We start from the raw sequence: 22,816 nt of genomic DNA on the forward strand, positions 1-22,816 counted from the left end.
GGCCTTGCTCTGTGTGTAACAGGGTAGAGCCATAACCTCCCCATTGGCCCTGCCCTGAGTGTGACAAGGTGCAGCTCCCCAACCCCCTGATCCGCCCTGCTCTGTGTGTGACAGGGGGCGGTGCCCCAACTCCCCTATTGGCCCTACTCTGTGCATGACAGGGGGGAGCTCCTCAACCCCCTGATGGGCCCTGCTCTGTGCATGACAGGGGGGAGCTCCCCACCCCCCTGATCGGCCCTGCTCTGTGCGTGACAGGGGGCAGCGCCCCAACCCCCTGATTGGCCCTGCTCTGTGAGTGACAGGGGGCAGCGCCCCAACACCCTGATCGGCCCTACCCTGAGTGTGACTGAGGGTGGCATCGCAACCTCCCGATCCGCCCTGCTCTGTGCATGACAGGGGGCGGCGCCCCAACTCCCCAATCAGCCCTGCTCTGAGCCTGACCAGGGGCTGCACCTAGGGATTGAGCGTGCCCTCTGCCACCCGGGAGCAGGCCTAGGCCAGCAGGTCGTTATCTCCCGAGGGGTCCCAGACTGCGAGAGGGCACAGGCCGGGCTGGGAGACCCCCCTGCCCCCCCCCCCCCCGAGTGCACAAATTTTTGTGTACCGGGCCTCTAGTCTATATATATAAAAGCCCAGCAACCAGAACGATGGAATGACTGGAATGACCGGTTGCTATGACATGCACTGCAGTGGCCAACTGGCCCGATCGGGGCCCCAATCGGCCCCCCCATCATCCTGTGGCCCCTCCCCCGGCTGGCCTGGCCCCCTATCGGCCCCCCAACCCCGATCGGGACTGGCCGGCCAACCTCCCTCATCCCCTCCCCCACTGGCCCTGCCCGATCGGTCCCCATCTGGGTGGGCTGGCCAGACCCCACCCATGCACGAATTCGTGCACTGGGACTCTAGTCAATAATACACATTAAAATAGCTCTTTAATAATAGTTATTTCAAGGCTTCTCTTCCCACTAGTAAATTAATCACAGGGTATTTGTTTTCAGGCTAGAGGCCTAGTGCATGAAATTTGTGCACTGGGGAGGTGTCCCTCAGCCCAGCCTGCACCCTCTCCAATCTGGGACCCCTCGGGGGGTGTCCAACTGTCTGTGGGATCGGGCCTAAACCAGCAGTTGGACATCCCTCTCACAATCCGGGATTGCTGGCTCCTAACCACTCACCTGCCTGTCTGCCTGATTGCCCCTAACCACTTCTGCCTGCCAGGCTGATCACCCCCTAACCGCTCCCCTGCCAGCCTGATTAACACCTAACTGCTCCCCTGCCGGGCCGATTGTCCCCAACTGCCCTCTCCTGCCAGCCTGGTCGCCCCCAACTGCCTTCTCCTGCCAACCTGATCTCACCCCCAAGTGCCCTCGCCTGCCAGCCTGATATCGCCCCAACTGCCCTCCCCTGCTGGCCTGATCTTGCCCCCAAGTGCCCTCCCCTGCCATCCTGATCTTGCCCCCAACGGCCCTGCCCTGCCAGCCTGATCTCGCCCCCAACTGCCCTCCCCTGCCTGCCTGATCGCCCCTAACTGCCTCTGCCTGCCTGATCACCACTAACTGCCCTCCTCTGCAGGCCTGATCTCACCCCCAACTGCCCTCCTCTGCCAGACAATTTGGTTCTGACTGGTCAGTTTCTATGCTAGTCAGCGTCTCTGGGCCTATCAATGGGGCCTGATCAAAAAGGCGGGGCTGATCAGCAGCCCCGGTGGAAGCCTGGAGAGAAATGGAGGCACAGCTGCTGACCAGGCCCAGAGCTAAAGAGAGAGGCAAGTGCTGATCAACAGCTGCCACAGAGGCTACGTATTAGACCCTGCTTCTCTCTTCAGGCCTCTCTCTGGGCCTGATTCGCAGCCCCCTCTGCAGTGAGTGCTGGGTCACTGTGCCTGCAGCCATAGCAGTCAGCGCTTCCAGTTGGTCGAGCCTACCAGTCGTTGTGGATGTGATGGACCCAGGGTTTTTATATATTAGGATTAAGGCCTGGATTAAAGTTTAGAGTCTCTAGTTATTCTAAAACAATCTATTTGTGGGAAATATTGGCACACCCAGGATCAATGGACAAATATCCGTGTTACATAAGAATAATGTTTCCTAATAATATTTTGTATTAGCACATGGCTTAATGGTTTTCAAAGCTTTATCATTTATATCTCATTTAATAGACTGAGGTATCACAATTACAAGTTCTATACAGAAGGAAAGAAAACAGAATTTTTAATCAGAAAAATTTATCCTAGCCAAAATAATGTCATAGTTAAAAATGTCTTTTCTAGAATGGTTTGATGCCATGGTCTAATGTCTAACCAGTTTTTGATTTTGCCATCTGCAGTGGTATAAGGATAAAAATACTGTGAACTATCTTACATATCTTAGAAACCTCTAGTGCTAACAGGGTGCCATACTTGGATACTCAAAGATATTTTTCATGATGATGGAAATATTTTCTTTATATTCAGCTGCAGTGAAAGATGTGGTATGTGAAAACTCTGACATGTTAAATACTTTTTAAAATGACCTTCTATTTCAGAAATGTCAGTGGACATTTATTCATGAAAACACCTGCTTAAGTAATTTAGCATCAAGCGGGGTACATGTTTTAGGCCCTTTTAAACTTTGTGGTAATGACATATTATTAACTCAGCAAGGCTGTAAAAGCCTTGAGTACAGCAACCAGATTTCTTTTGGATCATAGTAACTCTTTAAGGTGAAATTAGAGAAAGAGAGAAAAGCTTACTGGTACAGATTGTACTTAATAGAACAGAACTGAACAATCTGGCTTAATCAGAGAAAATCACCTATTATTATTAGCTAACTGATAATTCTGAAAAATTTCAAGGTATAATATATGTGTTTATGGTACTTGAGTTCATATGATTGTATAATTAATGTGCATCTAACTAAAGATTTTATATTTTCACTAGAGACCTGGTACACGAAATTCATATATGGAGTGGGGGGGGGGGGGGGGTTCCCTCAGCCTGGCCTGCACCCTCTCCAATCCAGGACCCCTTGGGGGATGTCTGACTGCCGGCAGTTGGACATCCCTCTTGCAATATGGGACCGCTGTCTCCTAACCACTCACCTGCCTGCCTGCTTGATCGCTCTTAACCACTCTGCCTGCCTGATTGCCCTTAACCACTCTGCCTGCCTGCCTGATTACCCTTAACCCCTCTGCCTGCCCGATCGCCCCTAACCACTCTGCCTGCCTGCCTGATCGCTCCTAACCGCCTCTGCCTCAGCCCCTGCCACCGTGGCTTTGTCCAGAAGGATGGCCGGAAGACGTCCCGTCTATCCAGTCTAATTAGCATATTATCCTTTTATTGGTATAGATTGTTCATGTTATACTTTACACTCTGGAAAAGATTAGAGTTTATCTAGTAACTTGCTGAGTCTATTATAGCCCTTTATTTTCTCTAATTTTTGCTCTAATTTTTTTACAATCTAGATAAATTATTGATAAATTATTTTGATTTTGATTTCAGATATTTGGAGACCCTTTTATTTGAGTCTAAATTATGTAAGTATTTTAGTAATTTTTCTGCTTTACACAGGAAAAAAAATACTTTCTGCTGACTTCCTTTTTGTCATTGAAAGGTAACAGTGGAACTCTGAAAGGTAAAAGGTTCCACACAGCTATTTCCCAAGATAGAAGACTCTCCTGGGTCTCAATGGAAACAAAATCCTTTGACTGACATAAAGGTAGGTAAACTGCCTAGGGGAAGAGACCAGGATGTTACATAAGGCACAATAAGCATCCTCATGATCCCCTTTGCTGAGAGACTAAGCTTAAATGAAAACTAACTACTTACTAGCAGGAGTCAGGGTAAAAAACAAGGTTGGGGACCCTCTAGTGCCCACTTCAATTTCACACATCTGAGTTAAGTACTTAACAGCATTATGTGGAGGATGGAGGGGCCTGGGATGGAGGTGAGCGGGTAGAGCACCTCTTTTGAAAGGCTTTTCAAATACAAGTGCAATTATGAAAGAAAAAAACTGGTAGGATTGCCTTTATAAAAACTTAACTGTGTATAGCACAAAACACCATAAATAAACCAAAAAGACAAATGACAGAATGAAAAAAAAATGCAAAACATAATAATAAAAGCATCAATGGTCTTAAAAATATAAAGAGCTCCTATCAATAAGAAAAAGATAAATAATCAAGTAGAAAAAAGGGCATGAAGACAAGTCACTATGTATCTATCTTATTATATCCATTTTCATGTATTACATATATATGTAAATGGGAAATGTAAAAAATGTTTAACCTCAGTAGTAATTAAAAATCCACAGTCCTGGCTGGTACTCAATGGTTAGAGCTTTGGCCTACGCACTGGGGGGTCTTGGGTTCGATTCCTGGTCAAGGGCACATACCTTGTACCTCAGTTGCAGGTTTGATCCCTGGCCCTGGTCGAGCCATGTGTGGGAGGCAACCAATCCATAGGTCTCTCTCACATGGATGTTTCCCTCGCCCTCTTCCTTCCCTTCCACTGTCTGAAAACCAATGGAAAAAAATATCCTTGGATAAGGATTGAAAACAATAACAGAAAAAAAACACCTACTTGCAAATGTTGAAGCAATAATATGAAAATATTTTACCTGTTAACTTGGTAAAAATGAAAAATATGTTAAAATATGTTATCAGAAAAGAAAACAGGCACTTCCTACGGTACAACCTTTCTGGAAGGGCAACTTGGTAAGAGTCTATAAAATGTGCATTCTATTGTTAGGTAATTATCCAAGGTAAAGCATTATGGACGTGTGCAAAGATTTAACTACAAGGATGTTCACTGAAGCTCTGTTTGCAATTGTGGCAAACTGGAAACAACTTAAATGTCCAGTAATAGAGGAGGAAGTAAACAGATTCTACCTTATAATTCATGATAGAATATCGTGCAGCCATTACAATATTTGGCACATAATGGTAGTCCTTAACTCGTGGGTGAATATTCATCAGGTTCACCTGCGGAACTTTAAAATACTACAAGGGCTCCACTGTGAGATTCTGAATTAGTGGTCTGATTCTACAGTATATGCTCAGTTGAGAACTACTGTTTTGAAGACTTACTGACTTAAAAAAATTCTCATGTTATATTATGAAAATGTCAAAGATATCTTTTAGAAAAGCAGAAAAATATTATTATTAAAAAGAAAAATACATGGCCTTCCTTTTTCCATATTATGGCAGATTAATGTTCTCAATTATTTGACTGAAGAAAAATTTAAAGCTAAATAAAATACTGAAGAGCAAACTTTGGATATACCTGAATAGAGAAAAGACTAGATGGCTCTACTTCAACATGTTACTGGTGGTTATCTCCAAATAATGAAATTATAGGCTATTTTTCTTTTTCATCTGTCATTTTCTCCTACCAAATTGCTACAATTAATATCTATGATTTTTCTCACTAGAAAAATAAAAACATAAACATTCCCCTCTTATAAGTCACAAGGCTCATTTAGGAAGAAAATGTATGATCAAATAAGAGGAGTTCAAGAGTTGTAAACAATGCTTTATATTATCTGTTCCTGAAGGAGTCTTTCTCTTAGTTGTTTTAAATTCCCTCTATTATGTCCCTCTTAAGCTTGAGCTACATCAAAGTTTATATCTATACTAATAAAAGGGTAATATGCTAATTAGACTGGATAGACCAGACATCTTCCAGACGTCTTCCGGACAAAGCCACGGTGGTAGGGGCCAAGACAGAGGCAGTTAGGGGCTATCAGGCCAGCAGGGGAGAGTGGTTAGGGGCGATCAGGCAGGCAAGCAAAGGCGGTTAGGGGCGATCAGGCATGTAGGCAGAATGGTTAGGGGTGATCAGGCTGGCAGGCAGAGTGGTTAGGGGTGATCAGGCAGGCAGGCAGGTGAGCGGTTAGGAGCCAGCGGTCCCAGATTGCAAGAGGGATGTTCTAGAGGTCCGAGATTGGAGAGGATGCAGGCCGGGCTGAGGGACTCCCCCCCCCCACCCCTCCCTGCTGTTCAGGAATTTCATGCACCGGGCCTCTAGTGTGATTATAAAAAGAGGATACAGTTCAAAAAAATGAACACTGATTGAAAGTTAACCTTTGTGCATTACAGCAGCTCATCTTTTAGATAGCTTAGGCAAGGCAACCTGACAATGGCTAACATAGCCCAAGCTACCCAAGTGCAAAGATCAAATGCAAGTGATTAGTAAGCAGGAAGACTAAGCAAAAGAAAAGCAAAGTACCTCTCCTGTAGGTGGCTCCACCGTGGCTGTTGCCTTCTTGAGCAGACTGGTGCCTACTGACCCAGCTGCACTGAGTTTTCCTAGTGATGCTGCCTTCAACAGCTCACCCATTTTCTTCCTTGTTTCCTCCTTGGTTAGAGCCAGCTCTCTCTTTAGGATCTCTGCACGATGCCAATGCTGCCATTCTGTAAAGTGGTGGCGGAGAACTTGCTTCCGGTGATGCCAATGCTGCCATTCTGTAAAGTGGTGCTGGAGAACGTGCTTCCTGTTATACTCAGCGGCCAGTTGTTGTTTTCTAAGCAACAAAGCACTTCCATTAAAAAGGATAAGCCATTTACAGCTTGTGACTTGGTGATATAAATGAAACACAAGTCCAGAGGAGTCCCAGAAATGCTCCACTTAGCTCCACCTTATCCTTCCATTTAAGCTAAAAGGAACTGGTTTATAAAATTCCCTGGTGTAAAGGGTCTGCTCATGGGAGGCATTGGCACTTCAAGACATTACCTCAGAAGAAAGAGTGACTATTCTGTTCTATCATGTCACAAAGACACATTACATTTTTTGATTACCATAAAATAGCTTCTGAGAGCTTTTGGAGGGGAGGGAGCAAAAATAATAGGTATATAAGTAAGTACTTTTTAAAAGATGAGGGAGATATCCAGCTATCTGGGAAACCTAAGGAAGACAGAAATTTGGGAGGAAGGGAAAGGAACAAAACTTTAGTGAATTATCAACAATTAAGTTCAACATGAAACTAAGAAGGTAGATCTGGGAAGGGAGGACTTTCTTGGCCAGGGAATGATTATCTGAAAAGAAGGACTCACTTACAGACCCTTTAACTCAGAGGTCCTCAAACTTTTTAAACAGGGGGCCAGTTCACTGTCCCTCAGACATTCCACACATGCGCACTGCGGGCCCGGGACGAGTCGGCTGCTAAGCAGGACAGGCAGCGGCGGCAAAAACACCGGGCCGGATAAATGTTTTCGGCGGGCCGCATGTGGCCCGCGGGCCGTAGTTTGAGGACCCCTGCTTTAACTAAATGATTGAAGGACCGCCCTGTGAAGATAATTGCTAAACACTAGACATGTGTGAAAGGCAAAGACAGGCACTGCTCCATGGAGCTCCTTCCCAGGCTGTAGGGATTCAGGTTCATTCTCTTCCTAAGGAAGAGCTCCTGGAAACTTCATGAACATTAGGGGAACTGACTGAGTGGGGGTAGGAAGTACCAGCTACATGCCCTCCCCAAAGGGACTCTCCATTAGGAGACACCTTGGAGCGGCCGTTGAGAATTCAAGCCTGGGTTTTCTGAGCTCCAACTATAAGTGGAAGCTTACTGTCCCCGAAGAAGTGAGGCATAGAGCTTGGAACTTAGTCGCATCAGGGGTCAGCTTCGAAGTTTAAAACCTAATATTGTATAGCTACCTACTTGATTTTATCTTGTAAAGGGGAATCAAATAAGTTCTCTATAACACTGTATGCATATCCATTTCTGTTAAATAAACATAATGTTTAACTCTTCTCATGGACTTTCGGGGGTCATAACAAAAAAATCCTGAAGTTCTTAAGTCAACGTGTCAGGAGAACCTTTCTGTGGTTCTTAAATACTTAAATGACTTTGAAATCTTTTTGACCACCATCTACGGTAAGAAAAAAATGTTACACTGTGATTCAATATCAAGTTTATGTGTGCATGTATGAAACAAAACTATACATAACTGAAACAAAAGTTTCACCAAACAATATTTACCCTATTATCAGAGACGCACTCAGATATTTCTGTTCTAATATGTTCTATTTCTTTTAAAAAAAATCATAGCTCATCTTGAGCTTGATTTCAGGACCCACTAAAGAGTTAAAGCCCTTAGTTTGAAAAAGACTACTTTAGAGTCACAGACTTTAGACTATGTCAGAGGAGTTGAATGAAACAACAAATTAATGAGAGTAAAGTTGATCGAAATGATGCATTGCATAGGATAAATACTAATAGCAACTCTGCAAAGAGCATTTTTCATTATATTTAATTGCTTCTTTCTAATGAATTAAATAATTGAATTGGCATTCAATAAATACTTAGTGATTGATAGATTTTGTAATGAAAGTACAATATAGGTGGTAATAAGTATTTGTATTTATATATACTCTGATGGAAATAAAGTATCTAATATGAGATGAAATAACCTTGAAATAAAAATTTTAGAGGACATAAGAATAATAAATAAGATAGCAACACAGGTAAGAACAAAGCTCCAACCTGGCCCATGAGACATAGTGGTGGAGCATTGACCTATGAACCAGGAGGTCATGGTTCAATTCTGGGTCAGGGCACATGCCGGGGTTGCTGGCTCATTCCCCAGTTTGGGGCGTGCAGGAGGCAGCTGATCATGATTCTCTCTCCTCATTGATGTTTCTATCTCTTTCTCCCTCTCCCTTTCTCTCTGAAATCAATAAAAATATATTAAAAAACACACACACAAAGAAAAACAAAGCTCCAAAAACCCTACAGAACTTTACATAATTAAGTGAAAATCGTCAATTTTCACAGGAGAATGTACATTGCTCTGATTAATGTGAAATTTGATTTACAACAATCCGCTCAGAATGGAGGAGTGTGAAATTGACCTGAAGTGTTAATTTCATGTTTTTACATCATAAACAAGCCAAAACAAAACTGAGATTTTGAGTGTCAGGGAAAAGATTATTTGGACACTATCAAAAGGCAAAAAGAAGAATATATTTGAAGTATAACAAAAACTCAAACAATAAGAAAATAGGTACCAAAAATGCATGTTCACTATAGTGCTTAGAGCCTACTCTATAATGGTTTTGCAGGCGGTGTGAAGATCTATTTAAGATATCTGTGTTTGTGGGTCGAGGTGGAAAGGTGGAAACACAGCAGCCAGGGGTCCAGAGACAAGGCTGGGTCTACTCCTGTGCCCTTGCAGTTCACTTCAGCAGTGACAATATTCCAGACAAGCCAATTTCTATACTTTTAAAAAGATGACACAGAAAACATACATATTTCTGAAAGTGAAAAATCACTTAAAAGCTCAACCAGATGTGACTTGCTTAGGAATGTTAAGCTAAAGAAATCGTTTCAGACACAGGCTACAGATAATCACTGAATGAAAGACAGAGTTCCCCTATGGAAAACATCCTGTCCCAGTATGCTGCCAAGATGAAATCAGGGAATTTGTGGCAAGAGCATATAAACTGAGCATCACAATTATATAACGGCATGCAGATAAAGGCCATCTCTAAAGACCTAAGAATATAAAATATAAAAGGTTTAAAGAGGAATTTAAATCTGAACTATGATGCTTAGAGCCAACAACTCAAATGATACCTAGTGGTTGGTGCATATTATAGAACCAGGAAGTCAGAATCCTGGGCAAGTGACTGAAAGTTTCTAAGCTTCAGATTCCTCCTCTAAGTGATGTCACCCTTAAAAAAAGCCCTATACTGCCTGTCCTATATAGAACAAATTCTCATGTAAGGTAATAACACTATCTTAGGACATTTGTAGGTACCGAAAGAATGTCTTCAATTTTTAAAAAGGAAACGAGGAAAAAGGGAATGAGCTCACGAACACAGACACCGGTGTGGTGATTCAGTGGGGGGTGGGGCAGGAGGTAGGTGGAGGTGGAGGAAGATATGGGGGAGATAAATGGTGATGAGAAAAATATAAACAAAATAAAGAAAAAGAAGGAAATGAGAAATGACAAATAAGTAACCACATGCTAGTGATCTGCTTGTGTGCCGAGATCTGATGCAGAACATAAAAACAGCAGTGCCACTAACAGCTGCATTTGGGATGAGCAGCTTCAGCAGGAATAGGAATGGAAAAAGCTAATGCTTTCAATAATGCACCAGGTAGCCCCCAGGGAAAACGTGGAAGACAATACAGTTCTGTTATGGAGCTTTAACATGAGCCAGACAGTGCAAGTCTGTCCTCCTGCCTCTCTGACAGACGTATCAGGAGGTTTATCAGCTTCAGATGCCGTTCAGTTTCTGGATACCCAGGAGTGCATGGAGGGAAGGGCAATATAACATGTTAACAGAGGTACTCCACAAATGACTGCCCAAAAGAATGCTGAAAGTGGGGACTACCTGACACCCTCGATCCCATTGACATTTCTTGGTTTCTGCTTGCAGCAGCTACCTTTGAGTTTTTTACTCCACCTTTAATATTCCAACCTTCTTTGAGCAAAATCACCCACCTTAATATCCTAAACCAATTTCTAGAACAAAAAACAAGATGCACAGAGCCAGGGATTTTTAGGAAAGCAGCACAAAGTACAGTTTGTGTCTAATAGATCCTTTCTTCTCACATATTTCAGCATGACTTGTCATTTGTTAATTACTTCTCTTATTTTTCATCTGCAACCACCTTAAGTGAATTACAGTATAGTTGAAAAAAACATGGTTGTCTTAGGGAAGCATCACCTGGAAGCTTCTTAACATGGAGCTGTGTGGTATAGAAAAAAGCATCTGACTCTGAATCAAAAAGACCAGGATCTAGTCCTGGAGAAGCTACTCTTAATTTCATGACCTTGAGAGAATTATTTACCCTCTCTGGGCCTTACTTTTACCATCTGTAAAATGAGGGGCTGGATTAGACAAGTGTTCAGGTGCCTTCCTGCTCTAAGATATTTTTGTTCTAAAGTTTTGTAGTAAAAAATTATTATAAGTTAAATATTTTCTCTCTTCCATTTTTTTTTTTTTAAAAAAGGTAACATCTTACGAATGTGTTTAATGGAATGTTTGTGTATGTGTGTCTACGCAAGTGTGTGAGTATGAGTAGGTGTGTAATGGCTTTGTAACATATAGAATTAAAACAAAAAAGTAGTACCCATTCTGAACATTTAAAAAGAGATACCTGAAAATAATTCACAGATATGAGACAAAAAGTTCTGAGATCTTAATAAAAATTGGCACATTATGAAATCCCCATTTAGTGTTTTTATATTTAAACAGTTTAACTGCAGTGGAATCTCAAGTTCTTTAGATTTTTTTTCTACAGGTGTCTTCTGGCATATAAACTTCACAAGCCACTTTTAACTTTAACATCTCAGTTTCGGAGAGAGACCAAGATGGCGGCGTAGGTAAACACCGGAGACCGCTGCCGCAAACAACCATTTCAAAAATACAACTAAAAGACTGAACGGACATCACCCAGAACCACAGGAAGGCTGGCTGAAGAGAGACTCTACAACTAGAAGGAAAGAGAACAGCAAATCGAGGCTCAGAGGCGGCGCAGTGTGGAAAATACAAAGGTACCGAGGTGCGCGCGCAAAGCGGGCTGGTGGCTGAGGGCGCGGTTGTCGTTTTCTGTCGGGAGTGAGTCTCAGACTCTGGGCTCCAGATCTGGGCGAGTCTCTAGGGACCCAGACTCAAACGGGAGAAGCGGGATTATCCGGCATCAGTTGGGACCTGAGGGCAGCTTTCTCTCCGAGGTTTGCAGCGGCTGCGGGGTTCTGAGAAGCAGAGCCTCTGGGAACGGGACTGAGCGTGGCCATAACTGCTCCCTCCGCCCGCCCTGTTGATCCCGCCCCGCCCAAAACCTGCGCACAGCCATTTGCCGATCGCCTCAGGCAAAGGCTGGATTAGCACCTCCCCAGAAGGCACACGTTTTCCACACAGCTGATTTCCACAGCCAGCCGGCCTGGTGGTCAAACCCCTCTAGTGTTAACTACAACAATTAAGGCTTGGCTAGAACAAGACTGCGCACAGAGACCACAAGGGGGTGCACCAAGAAAGCATAAAAGATGCGGAGACAAAAAAACATGACAGAAATGGAGGATATGGAGCTAAGAATCGCAATTTTGAGGGCTTGCCATAAATTTGTGCAGAGCCTCACGAAAACTAATGAGACCCTCGATGCTACGATAAAGAAATTAGAAAGTAAGCATACACGGACTGAAATAAAGAATATTATACCCAATAGCAGACCAGAGGAGTACAATAATCAAACCAAAGATTCGACAAAAAACACCCAATTGGAAAAGCAAAATGAAAAAAGAATCCGAAAGTGTGAAGATAGTGTAAGGAGCCTCTGGGACAGCTTTAAGCGGTCTAATATCAGAGTCATTGGAGTGCCAGAAGATGAGAGACAGCAAGATATTGAAAACCTATTTCAAGAAATAATGGCAGAAAACTTCCCCCACCTGGTGAAAGAAATGGACTTACAGGTCCAAGAAGCGCAGAGAACCCCAAACAAAAGGAATCCAAAGAGGACCACACCAAGACACATCATCATTAAAATGCCAAGAGCAAAAGACAAAGAGAAAATCTTAAAAGCAGCAAGAGAAAGAGGCTCAATTACCTACAAGGGAATACCCATACGACTGTCAGCTGATTTCTCAACAGAAACTTTGCAGGCCAGAAGGGAATGGCAAGAAATATTCAAAGTGCTGAATACCAAGAACCTACAACCAAGATTACTTTATCCAGCAAAGCTATCATTCAGAATTGAAGGTCAGATAAAGAGCTTCACAGATAAGGAAAAGCTAAAGGAGTTCATCACCGCCAAACCAGTATTATATGAAATGCTGAAAGGTATCCTTTAAGAAGAGGAAGAAGAAGAAAAAGGTAAAGATACAAATTATGAACAACAAACATGCATCTATCAACAAATGAATCTAAGAATCAAGTGAATAAATAACCTGATGTACAGAATGAACTGGTGATTATAATAGAATCAGGGACATAGAAAGGGAATAGACTGACTATTCTTGGGGGAAAAAGGGGTGTGGGAGATGCGGGGAGTGACTGGACAAAAATCATGCACCTATGGATGAACACAGTGGGTGGGGAGTGAGGGTGGAGGGTGGGGTGGGAGCTGGAAGGAGGGGAGTTATGGGGGGAAAAAAGAGGAACAAATGTAATAATCTGAACAATAAAGATTTAATTTAAAAAAAAAAAAAAAAAACATCTCAGTTTCTACTCCTTTATGCCCTTACTCATGTTGCTTCCCTTTTATAACACATCCAGTTTCCTTTCTTTATCCAACAAATCCATTTCCAGCTATTCCTATTTCAGTTAGACTTAATCCCTTATATCAATCACTAGGTCCTGAGAATTTAGAAATGAATTACGAAAGAGTTCTCTATGTTGACTATTTTAATGAAAATTTTCTATAGCATACTGTAGAAAGTAAAATTGACTAGGCCCCCCTCTTGCTTAAAAACCTTCAAGAATTTGCTTCTATTTACAAAAAAAAAAAATACTTAAACTCCTTGTCCTGGCATTCAAGGCCTTTTGCAAGTTGATGATCTTTACAACCACATGCTTGATGATCTCCAGCCAATATGAATGGCTACACTCCATGCCATCACCTCATCTCCTTATTTCCACTTAGGAGCATCCTACTTACTGTGCAGAGCCCAGCTCATGACCCATCTTCTTGATGAAACCTTTCCTGGCACTCTGTAGGAGTCTCCTTAGTTACAGCGACACTTCCCTCTGCTAAGGTCTTATCAGAGGGGATGCTTTACGCAGTTTATAATGCTATTCAATAGCTCTACTGTTTCTAGATCTTGTTTTCCCCACAAAATTGTGAGTTCTTTGAGGACAAGGAGCCATGCATCAGTCTCCTACAGATCCTTCCCAGGGCCTAATGCTGTCACATAGTTGTACAACTCTAAGGGGTGTCCTTCCCTTCTGCATAACAATGCCCAATGCTTTCATATACCATCCCTTTAGTTTCTCACCCTGAATGAATAACAGGGTTGTTGGTAGAGAAGTGAGCAAATATAAAAACATGAACTGCCCTCTCCCAAATCAACAAATTGTTGCTTCTACATATATGATTTTGGTTCAAGAATGGAAAGTTAAACTTGGAAATGAAAAGAACAGAATGTATTTAAGAAGATGGAGCAAAGAAAGTTTTACTTGAAGACAAATTTTGTCATTCACAAGAATAAGAGGAAGTTGATAAAAAGGTGTCAAAACCTCTACACAAGATGAAGAACAAAAGATGGGGGAATGGGAGGAATCACTCTTGGCAGGTCTGTCCTCCCAGATGGATGTTCTCGGTGTCCCTAATTAATATTCTATGTGCAGATAGTAATCTACCAATGTGAATTACTGGCATATAAACCAAACTCTGTCTTTTGAATTGTAAAACAGTGCAAGTGAAATGCTGCTACATCTGAGGACAAGGGAAAAAGCATGATACCTGCTTCCTTTAAAAAAGGAAAGCATGCACATTAGTATATTTTTATTAAGTAACCAGAGGCCTGGTGCACGAAATTCGTGCATGGGGGTGTCCCTCAGGCTGGCCTGCACCCTCTCGCAATCCGGGACCGTTGGCTCCTAACCGCTCACCTGCCTGTCTGTCTGATCACCCCTAACCACTCTGCCTGCCAGCCTGATCGCCCCTAACCATTTCTGCCTGCCTGCTTGATCACCCCTAACTGCCTCTGCCTCGGCCCTCGCCACCGTGGCTGCGTCCAGAAGGACATCCTGAATAATGTCCGGAAGGTCGTTCGCCTGTCTGGTCTAATTAGCATATTACACTTTTATTATTATAGATTTTTCTGCTTATACTTTTCAGTTAAATTTTTCTAGTTTGGGATGCAACGGAAAACAATTGTTAGCACATTTTATAAGCAGGTGAGATGATTCCAGAGAACAGAGTTTGAGAATTCATTTCTGGATTCATCAAGAGGAAAGTTGTCCTAGATAAATGCACTAGAAGGGCTTTCATGGTAAATAATGGTACCTGTTTTCTTCCCTGAGCTCACGCTCCATGGCTTGTGTCTCCCGCTCCAGCCTCCGAGATCTCGTGTAGTCTCTCCAGGCCTTCAGGACCTTCAGTTGAAACTTCCAGTCGGACAGAGTCCCAGCTTTCCCCAGCTTAATCCTGTGGTCAAGAATCAGCTTGTGCCAGGCAGAGAAATAGCGCGTTTGACACTACAATTGGAAACATTTGTAAAATCACCACTGATCAGCACTAGTGTTTCTAAAATAGAGCCCTCTCCTCAGATTTCTGCCTCACGCTTTTTCTAACAAAATTAGCAACTGTTGTGTTAATAGAAGGGGAACAGACCAGGCACAATTACTTTATGCTAATAATGACAAGAAATATTCAAGTCATGCAACTGAGGCACTCTCAGCCTCATGACTTAAACTAAAACTTCATCCTCCTTGTAAGGCACCAGTTCTATGGGGAGCTGGAGTAACAGTCACATTTAAGGTCTAAGACAAAGGGCTTGTCTGAGAGGCTTGAAAGACCTGCTTCCAACAGGATCTCCCGTGCCAGGCTATCTTGGGATTTACAATACCAACCATTTAATTCATCCCTGTTACTAATTCTGCTGATGTCCTGCATGAATGAACATGGGAGGTCCCATAAGGATGGAGTGGGAACAAGACAACTAAAAACAGTAGCTTGAGCTGGGTGACCCCTAACTATGTTAGGGCCTTGGTGGAGCAGGCCTAGAGAGACTAGACCAGCCGTGGGCAAACTACGGCCCTCGGGCCGGATATGGCCCGTTTGAAATGAATAAAACTAAAAAAAAAAAAAAGACCGTACCCTTTTATGTTATGATGTTTACTTTGAATTTATATTAGTTCACACAAACACTCCATCCATGCTTTTGTTCCGGCCCTCCGGTCCAGTTTAAGAACCCATTGTGGCCCTCGAGTAAAAAAGTTTGCCCACCCCTGGACTAGACACTCAGGCTGCCTGCAATCTCCCACAGTATGCATGTGACAATAATCAGACAAGGTCTGCTGACCCTAAGGATGCGCTAGAGAAGTGTTCATGGCCCTTGTCTAAGAAAAATCTCTGAGATCTAGACCTTGTCTATATCTTCTACTTTCACAGCAAACTTTATGTTCCTGGTACATCAAATTACTTTCATCTCTTGGCCTTACACTAACCATACTGTTTCACAGTTTTCTATCTATGGTCATCCTAATTTCTCCCTCCCCTTCTCTCCTCTCCCTACCTGAATACTTCAGGAGTCACCTCCCGTAGGGAGCCCTCCTATGACCCACCACTCTCCCCAAATGTCAGTGCCCTTCCAGAGCAATCTATGCTTTCTTTAGTCAAGACACTCAACACACTGCATTACGATCACCTGTTCACTGGTTTGCACTAGACTGGGAGCCTCTGGAAGGAAAGACCCCAGCTCCATTAATGGGAATGGCAAGTCTGGGAGCGTTACCAAGTATGGGGAGCACTAAATGGAAAGCAACCTCATAGGAGGTGCCTCTGTGGGGAGGTCTGAGGGATGCCTGATGTCCAGCAGCGAGAACTTGGTAGCCCTCCCAGGGTCAACCCGATTTACTGCTTCTTTCTTTATAAAAATACTTATCTTTCATTATTTCAACATTTAGTAAGCACACCACTGTGTTTGAATTTGGAAACTCTGAACAAAGTTGCTTAAGATATAGATTTTGAGGTGTCATAGGGAGAGAGAATAAATTAAAAGATCGATAACATAGGGAGTATCCACTTGGCCAGACGAAGGCACATTTTCTGAACCTTTATCTCAGATTCGGTAGAAGGAGGGAGAGAAGGTGGAAGAAGAGAGAAACAATAGAAGGGAGATTTGCTGAATATAAAATATCCTTAAGTCATAACAAGGAAGGAAAACAGCTGCCAGGTGGAGGGGTTATGCTTTTTGCATTACATCTGTTTATCCCACAAAATACATCATGAAAAAATGTTCCCTTGTGTGCCATAGTCAAAAGAAAATATCCTTTACTTATGAGATTCATTTAAGAGATTCCTCTTGAATTACTTGATTTTTATCTCCTAGAATATGTCTAATGATGAAATAGCACAAACATAATCCACTTTGACAATAACACTATTTACTAATAGTTCCCTTCTTAGATTTCTACATTCCTTTTCTCTCTAAGTTCAAAGCACCCTACATGTCCTATTTTATTAATTCGAAGACCATCATTACAAAATGGAGACTGCAGATATCATTATACTTTACCTTACCAAGCTGAACTTCAAGTAGAGAAGGGCTAATGACTGAATTCACAAAGTAAAGAGTTAGTGGTACACCTACGGCTAACATGGATACACTCTGGCATCCTGACAACCTTACTCTCTTAGACAAAAAGTCTCTCCTCACAAGGAAGGCATGTTCTTTGCTTTTTTTTTTAATGCTGAAAGAGAAAGAACTTGATATACAACTTACTAGGGTTAGAAAAGCACTGCTAGAACATCTGAATTAAAAAATATATATATTTTATTGATTTTTTTACAGAGAGGAAGGGAGAGGGATAGAGAGTTAGAAACATCGATCAGCTGCCTCCTGCACACTCCCCACTGGGTATGTGCTCACAACCAAGGTACATGCCCTTGACTGGAATCGATCCTGGGACCCTTGAGTCTGCAGGCCAGCGCTCTATCCACTGAGCCAAACCGGTTAGGGCTAGAACATATCTGAATTTAAAAGAAAGAATTCTACAGTCAATCTATTTCTTTTAAAATACTTAAGTGTAGATTTAGATAGCAAATGATCAGTTTTAAAGGTCTATAATTCCGTTTCACTACACAGAAGTTAATAGCAGGAAAGTGACAGACTTCTTTTTGTCCCGAGGGCTAATGTTGCTCCTCCCTTTCTTATTGAGTAACATTGGTTAGTAAGATTATATAGGTTTCAAGTGTACAATTCAATGATACAACATCTGTATATTGCACTGGGTGCCTACCAACCGAAGTCAAATCACCATATATTTGACCCCCTTTATTCTTTACTGCCCCCCACCCATGTACTTTTCCTCTGGTAACCACCATACTGTTATCTGCGTCTATGAGTTTTTGTTTGATTATCTTGTTTGTTCATTTGTTGCTTTCAGTTTCATATTCCACATATGAGTGAAATCATATGGTTCCTAACTTTTTCTGTCTAACTTATTTCACTTTGCCTGATATTCTCAAGACCCATCCATGTTGTGTCAAATGGCAGCTTTCTTAACATCAGGTTGCTATTGTTTTTTTTATTGATTTCAGAGAGGAAGGGAGAGGGAGAGAGAGATAGAAACATCAAGGAGGAGAGAGAATTGTTGATTGGCTGCACGCCCCCTACTGGGGATTGAGCCCATAACCCGGGCATGTGCCTGGACTGGGAATCGAACTGTGACTTCCTGGTTCATAGGATGCTCAACCATTGAGCAACACCAGCCAGGCAGCTTGCTATTAGTTCTTATCCTGTCTACTAAAAAATGCAATCCCATTAAAATTTTAATAAAAAAATAAAAGTATGAATGAAGAATAGCTAATTGGTTATTCTTGACTCACAGCAAACATTATTCAGGCAAACAAGAGCCCCACAAATTGCTTAAAGGAAAACATTTGGGAAAGGAAAATACTCTCTGTCTCCTCTGGGAGATGCAAGCACTCTGATTCAGAAGGGACGAGAAGCAGCACACATTCATAGTCATGATCTACATCCTTTCTATTATAAGTTCCTGCTCTCCCAGGTCAGTTTCTCCTCTTTGGTTCTACACTCCAGAACTATAATAGTGCTTTATCTCTTAGCTCTTTGAAACAGAACTAGTATTTAAAACCACAATTGGGTTGGAAGAGATATATACTCTGTTGAAGACAGAACTTAATGTTTTAACTAGCTGGACAACCAGTCTGACCTCTCTCCATTCTTACTAGCTTCAGTTTTCTCTGCACCATGTGTTTATTTCTGATAGATTTTCAAATACAGGGATGGGCAAAAGCAGGTTAATAATAATAATAATAAATAATATAACAATTAACAAATAAATAATAATGCAAGAATAAACTCCATGTTTCACATACTCACAACTTTAAAACTACTTTTGCCTACCCCTGCATAGTAATGCATTCTTTTACTAACTTCCACATCTCTTTACATAGTTGTGGTGATAAATAAGGCTTCATACAGGTCAATAAAATACTGGAAATCACTGTGGGAAAGACTGTTCCCAAGTACATATCTATAATAATTTCAAAAATAAAATACAAAATGAAAGTTAGAAACTTTTTAAGTGAAATGCTTTTCTCTTCTCAAAGGCCGCTACAAGACATTATTTAGTCATTAAGGATTCTGCTCAAGAGAAGAAATGATAGTTCACCCTGCCAAATTTATTACCTGCACTTAAGTTGCCCTCCTTGTGTTGGCAAGAAGGCTCTTCCCTGAAGTGTAATCACACCACTGTCACTGGGAGTGATTGACATTGGGTGGAACAGCAATTTGCTATCTAATCTTCATTGTAATTTTAACCCTGTCACTAGAGATGCTTGTTCTGATTAATGAAGTTGGTAACTCTTCAAAATTCCTCAGCTACTTCCCTTTTGTCAGAAAGCTCAGTGATAATTGCATCAGAATTCTCTGCTATGGAAAACTAAACAATGAACTGTAAAGAGGACAAAAATGTCAACAAGTTTACAATTTATTTTTACTTAATGGAACTAACTGCGGTGCAAATAGTGGTCTAGGGGAGTTGGCCAAGACTCGAGTGTTAGCAACCAAGCTCTCCTCTCCCCTGGGCCCGGACTCCTTGCTGTTCCCAGGCCGAAAGGAACAGACACTCTATCGCTACACAAGGAAGCGATCCACAACTTCTTTTTTCCTTTTGTGGATTACTGTAGCTGGGTGAAAGACGCCACAGACCATATGAAGTGTCTGGGGTTGGAGAGAGGAGGATATTGGCAAAATAAATGCCCCAGGAAGGAGCAGCACTGAAAAGTGGTACCTTGTGAAGCACCCTACTCCTGATTTTTGTAATTTTCAAAAGAAAAGAGAGGAAATCATGTGTCTCCTACCCTCAGCCATATACATATGCTCCTATAACTACACACATTAGGGAAAATACTCAGTGCCAAGACTTGACATGCTGTTGAGTTCCACGCAAAAATCTGGAGGCCTAAACTTGACAACGGTTGCTGTGTGAAATGCTACCTTTGTCTATTGGCTATGGACAAAAAGCTATATCCTTGTTATATGCTGGAAGATGTGATGCTGATTTTTACATCTGTATTTTGTATTTCCTTTCTTTTTCAAAGTTAAGAATGCTAATTATAAAAATTTAGCAAACACATCCAAAAATAGAACAGAAGAATTAAACCCCTCACTCAGCTTCAAGAATTATCATCCTATTAACCAATGTCACCCCAATATATTTAATAAAAATAAAAAAAAAGAATTATCAACACTGTGCTAATCTTGTTTCATCTCTCCTCTCCCTACTTTTTTTTTTTTTGGAGTATTTAAAAATAAATCCCAGACATCAGACATTATATCATTTCACCCATAAAAGCATCGATATGCATTGCTAACATAAGGGCATTTTGTAAATTCTTCTTAATTTTGTTAAGAAGTTTCAATCAATAATACTGCTGTAATGAGCTAATTCTGCTTCACTCTAGTAGAATTCAGAGAGCAATTGCTTAGTCTTGCCATACAGTAAATTCATAGCCAGTAAGACTCTCTGGGATCTTTTAAAGAAGAATGACCATAACACAGCTATCACCAGCCATTCAGATAAGGCTCCTTTCCCAACATGGCCTGGACCATATTTTTAAGAGGGAAGGAAGACTTACTGCTCCTCATCACTTTCTCTTTCCTTTCCTTTCTTCCCCTTCTAGACCTTCTTCCCCTCTCTATGAATCCCCACTCCCTGCCCACTGCCCCCTACACCCAGACACACACACACACACTGCCAAAAGTACAGCTTACCTCAGAATATATTAGACAAATGCTCAATTCACCTCTACAGTAGTCCAACAATAAGACAATGATATGATGTCATTTGTTCCTCACCCACATTGGTCTCAAGATCCTTATAAATATATTCACCTGAAATGTCTACTGTTTAGGGAAAAGGATATTCTACTCTGTAAAAATTTAGAGGATGAACTTTATTTGTGCCAAAGGTTCTTTTCTTAAAATTTCAAAGCAGAATTTAATTAGTTTTTTTAAAAGAAAAAAAATCATATATACATGAATAGAATCTGTGGGATCAAAAAAGGCTTCATGTTTGAAAAACAAAACATCAGTGCAATGTGTAAATTGGCCCTCAGTGTCCCTTCTGAGAGAATAAGAAACCTGGGTTATTTGTTGGATGAGGGTAAGGAAGAATATAATAACAAAACAAAAAACCTCCTTACCAATCTTAGGATTTTACGTGGAAGTTGTCCAGAGAGTTGGCTATATGTATACCACACATGGTCCTTGGCAATAAACTTAGAGGAAAGATTTACACAACTCCCAGTATTCTTCATGTGTGCCTGACATTTCTCTTTTCGGTAGTTTTATTTCCAAAGAGGCTTTTCCTTCATTTCCTTCCCCAAACAGACAACATTGCTGAGAGGATGGCTGCTATGTTTCAGTTCAGAAATTGTTTTGCTTCAGTAGTGTGTAGGCAGTCCTGATAAAACTAAGATGTTTGGGAAGGAATCATGCTATATAAACGAGGTACTTAACTACAGTTCTCATCACCTTGTCAGAAAAAAAATCCAGGCTTTTTTTCCATACATACCCATGGTTCCTTGGTTTAGTTTGGGGTGACCTTCTGGAAGGCACAATGCCACAAACATAACATTAACAATGACTCTTAGAAAAACCCAACCAAAAAGCAATTTTGGTTCCCCATAGAATAAAGATTTAGGTTAGTGTCAACCCATCTTTCATTGTTCTCTTCATCTTTCACAAGTAGGAAAGATTGTAGACTTTCTTATCTTATTAAGAAAACATGAAATGTATTTCAGAATAGGGTGCAAAATTAAGAAGGCTGTTTTCCAAATGGTGTAAGAACTTCATAATCCCTCGTGTTGTTTCTGCTAATTAGCAATGACATGTGGATTGCTGAATCTCCCCAAGAGATTTCACTGTAAGATCAAAGAAAAAATAGGATAGGCTAGAAGTAAAAAATTTCTATAAAAAAATCTATAGATTTTTTTCATAAAACAATGAGGCTTAGAAATGAAATGTGTGGGAAAGGTGCATGAATAGTGCTGCACCTGAACTTGTGTTTTAATGAGAGCCTGCTCTGTTTCTCTCAGAAAGTCTCTTATTAAATAACATGCTCCAAATGTGATGTTAAGAGATTGTTTGGGGTGTTGCCTGGCTGGTGTGGCTCAGCAGTTGAGTGTCGACTTATGAACTGCGGGGTCACGGTTCCATTCCTGGTCAGGGTACATACCTCGGTTGTGGGCTCAATCCCCAGAAGGGGGCATTCAGGAGGAAGCTGATCAATGATTCTCTCATTATTGATGTTTCTACCTCTCTCTCTTCCTCTCCTTTCCTCTTTCTGAAATCAATTTAAAAAACATATAAAAAAATAAAATCTTTAAAAAAAGGAGTTTGTTCGGGGAGCAAATACAATCCAGAGCCAAAGCACAAAAAGTACAGGAATTAATGGAACCCAAACTAGAGCAACTCTTTAAAACATATTCTTTAAAGTCTTCTTGCAAATACTCTACAGAGACAGCTGCTGGGTTTGTGCCAGTGACCCATTCTGAGGGTGCTGACAGGAGCTTCCTGTTATTTAGCCGCTCACTGCAAGGCAGCTAGGCATCTTTCCCCTTTTTATCCTGTGGCCATATTTAGGCTGCTGAGTATCCAAGTTTCATTACCCAAGGGCAGCTCCAGGCTCCTTGGGAATAGGCTA

The 22,816-nt window shown here is 41.6% G+C and overlaps 1 protein-coding gene across 3 annotated transcripts in view; it reads right to left on the minus strand.

The window, feature by feature from the left end:
* CCDC191 (coiled-coil domain containing 191) overlaps positions 1-22,816 on the minus strand; it is an 84,267-nt gene that overhangs the window by 29,192 nt on the left and 32,259 nt on the right. For all 3 annotated transcript variants that reach the window (XM_070406227.1, XM_070406225.1, XM_070406228.1), the window contains 2 exons: positions 14,925-15,115; positions 6,203-6,497 (listed from right to left, as the gene is read on the minus strand). In XM_070406227.1, the coding sequence (XP_070262328.1) occupies positions 6,203-6,497; positions 14,925-15,115 (486 nt within the window). The remainder of the gene's footprint in view (positions 1-6,202; positions 6,498-14,924; positions 15,116-22,816) is intronic.

Source organism: Myotis yumanensis, unplaced genomic scaffold, assembly GCF_028538775.1.
Source record: "Myotis yumanensis isolate MYYU_CA2020_CCGP unplaced genomic scaffold, mMyoYum1.0.hap1 SCAF_2, whole genome shotgun sequence".
Lineage (NCBI taxonomy): Eukaryota > Metazoa > Chordata > Mammalia > Chiroptera > Vespertilionidae > Myotis > Myotis yumanensis.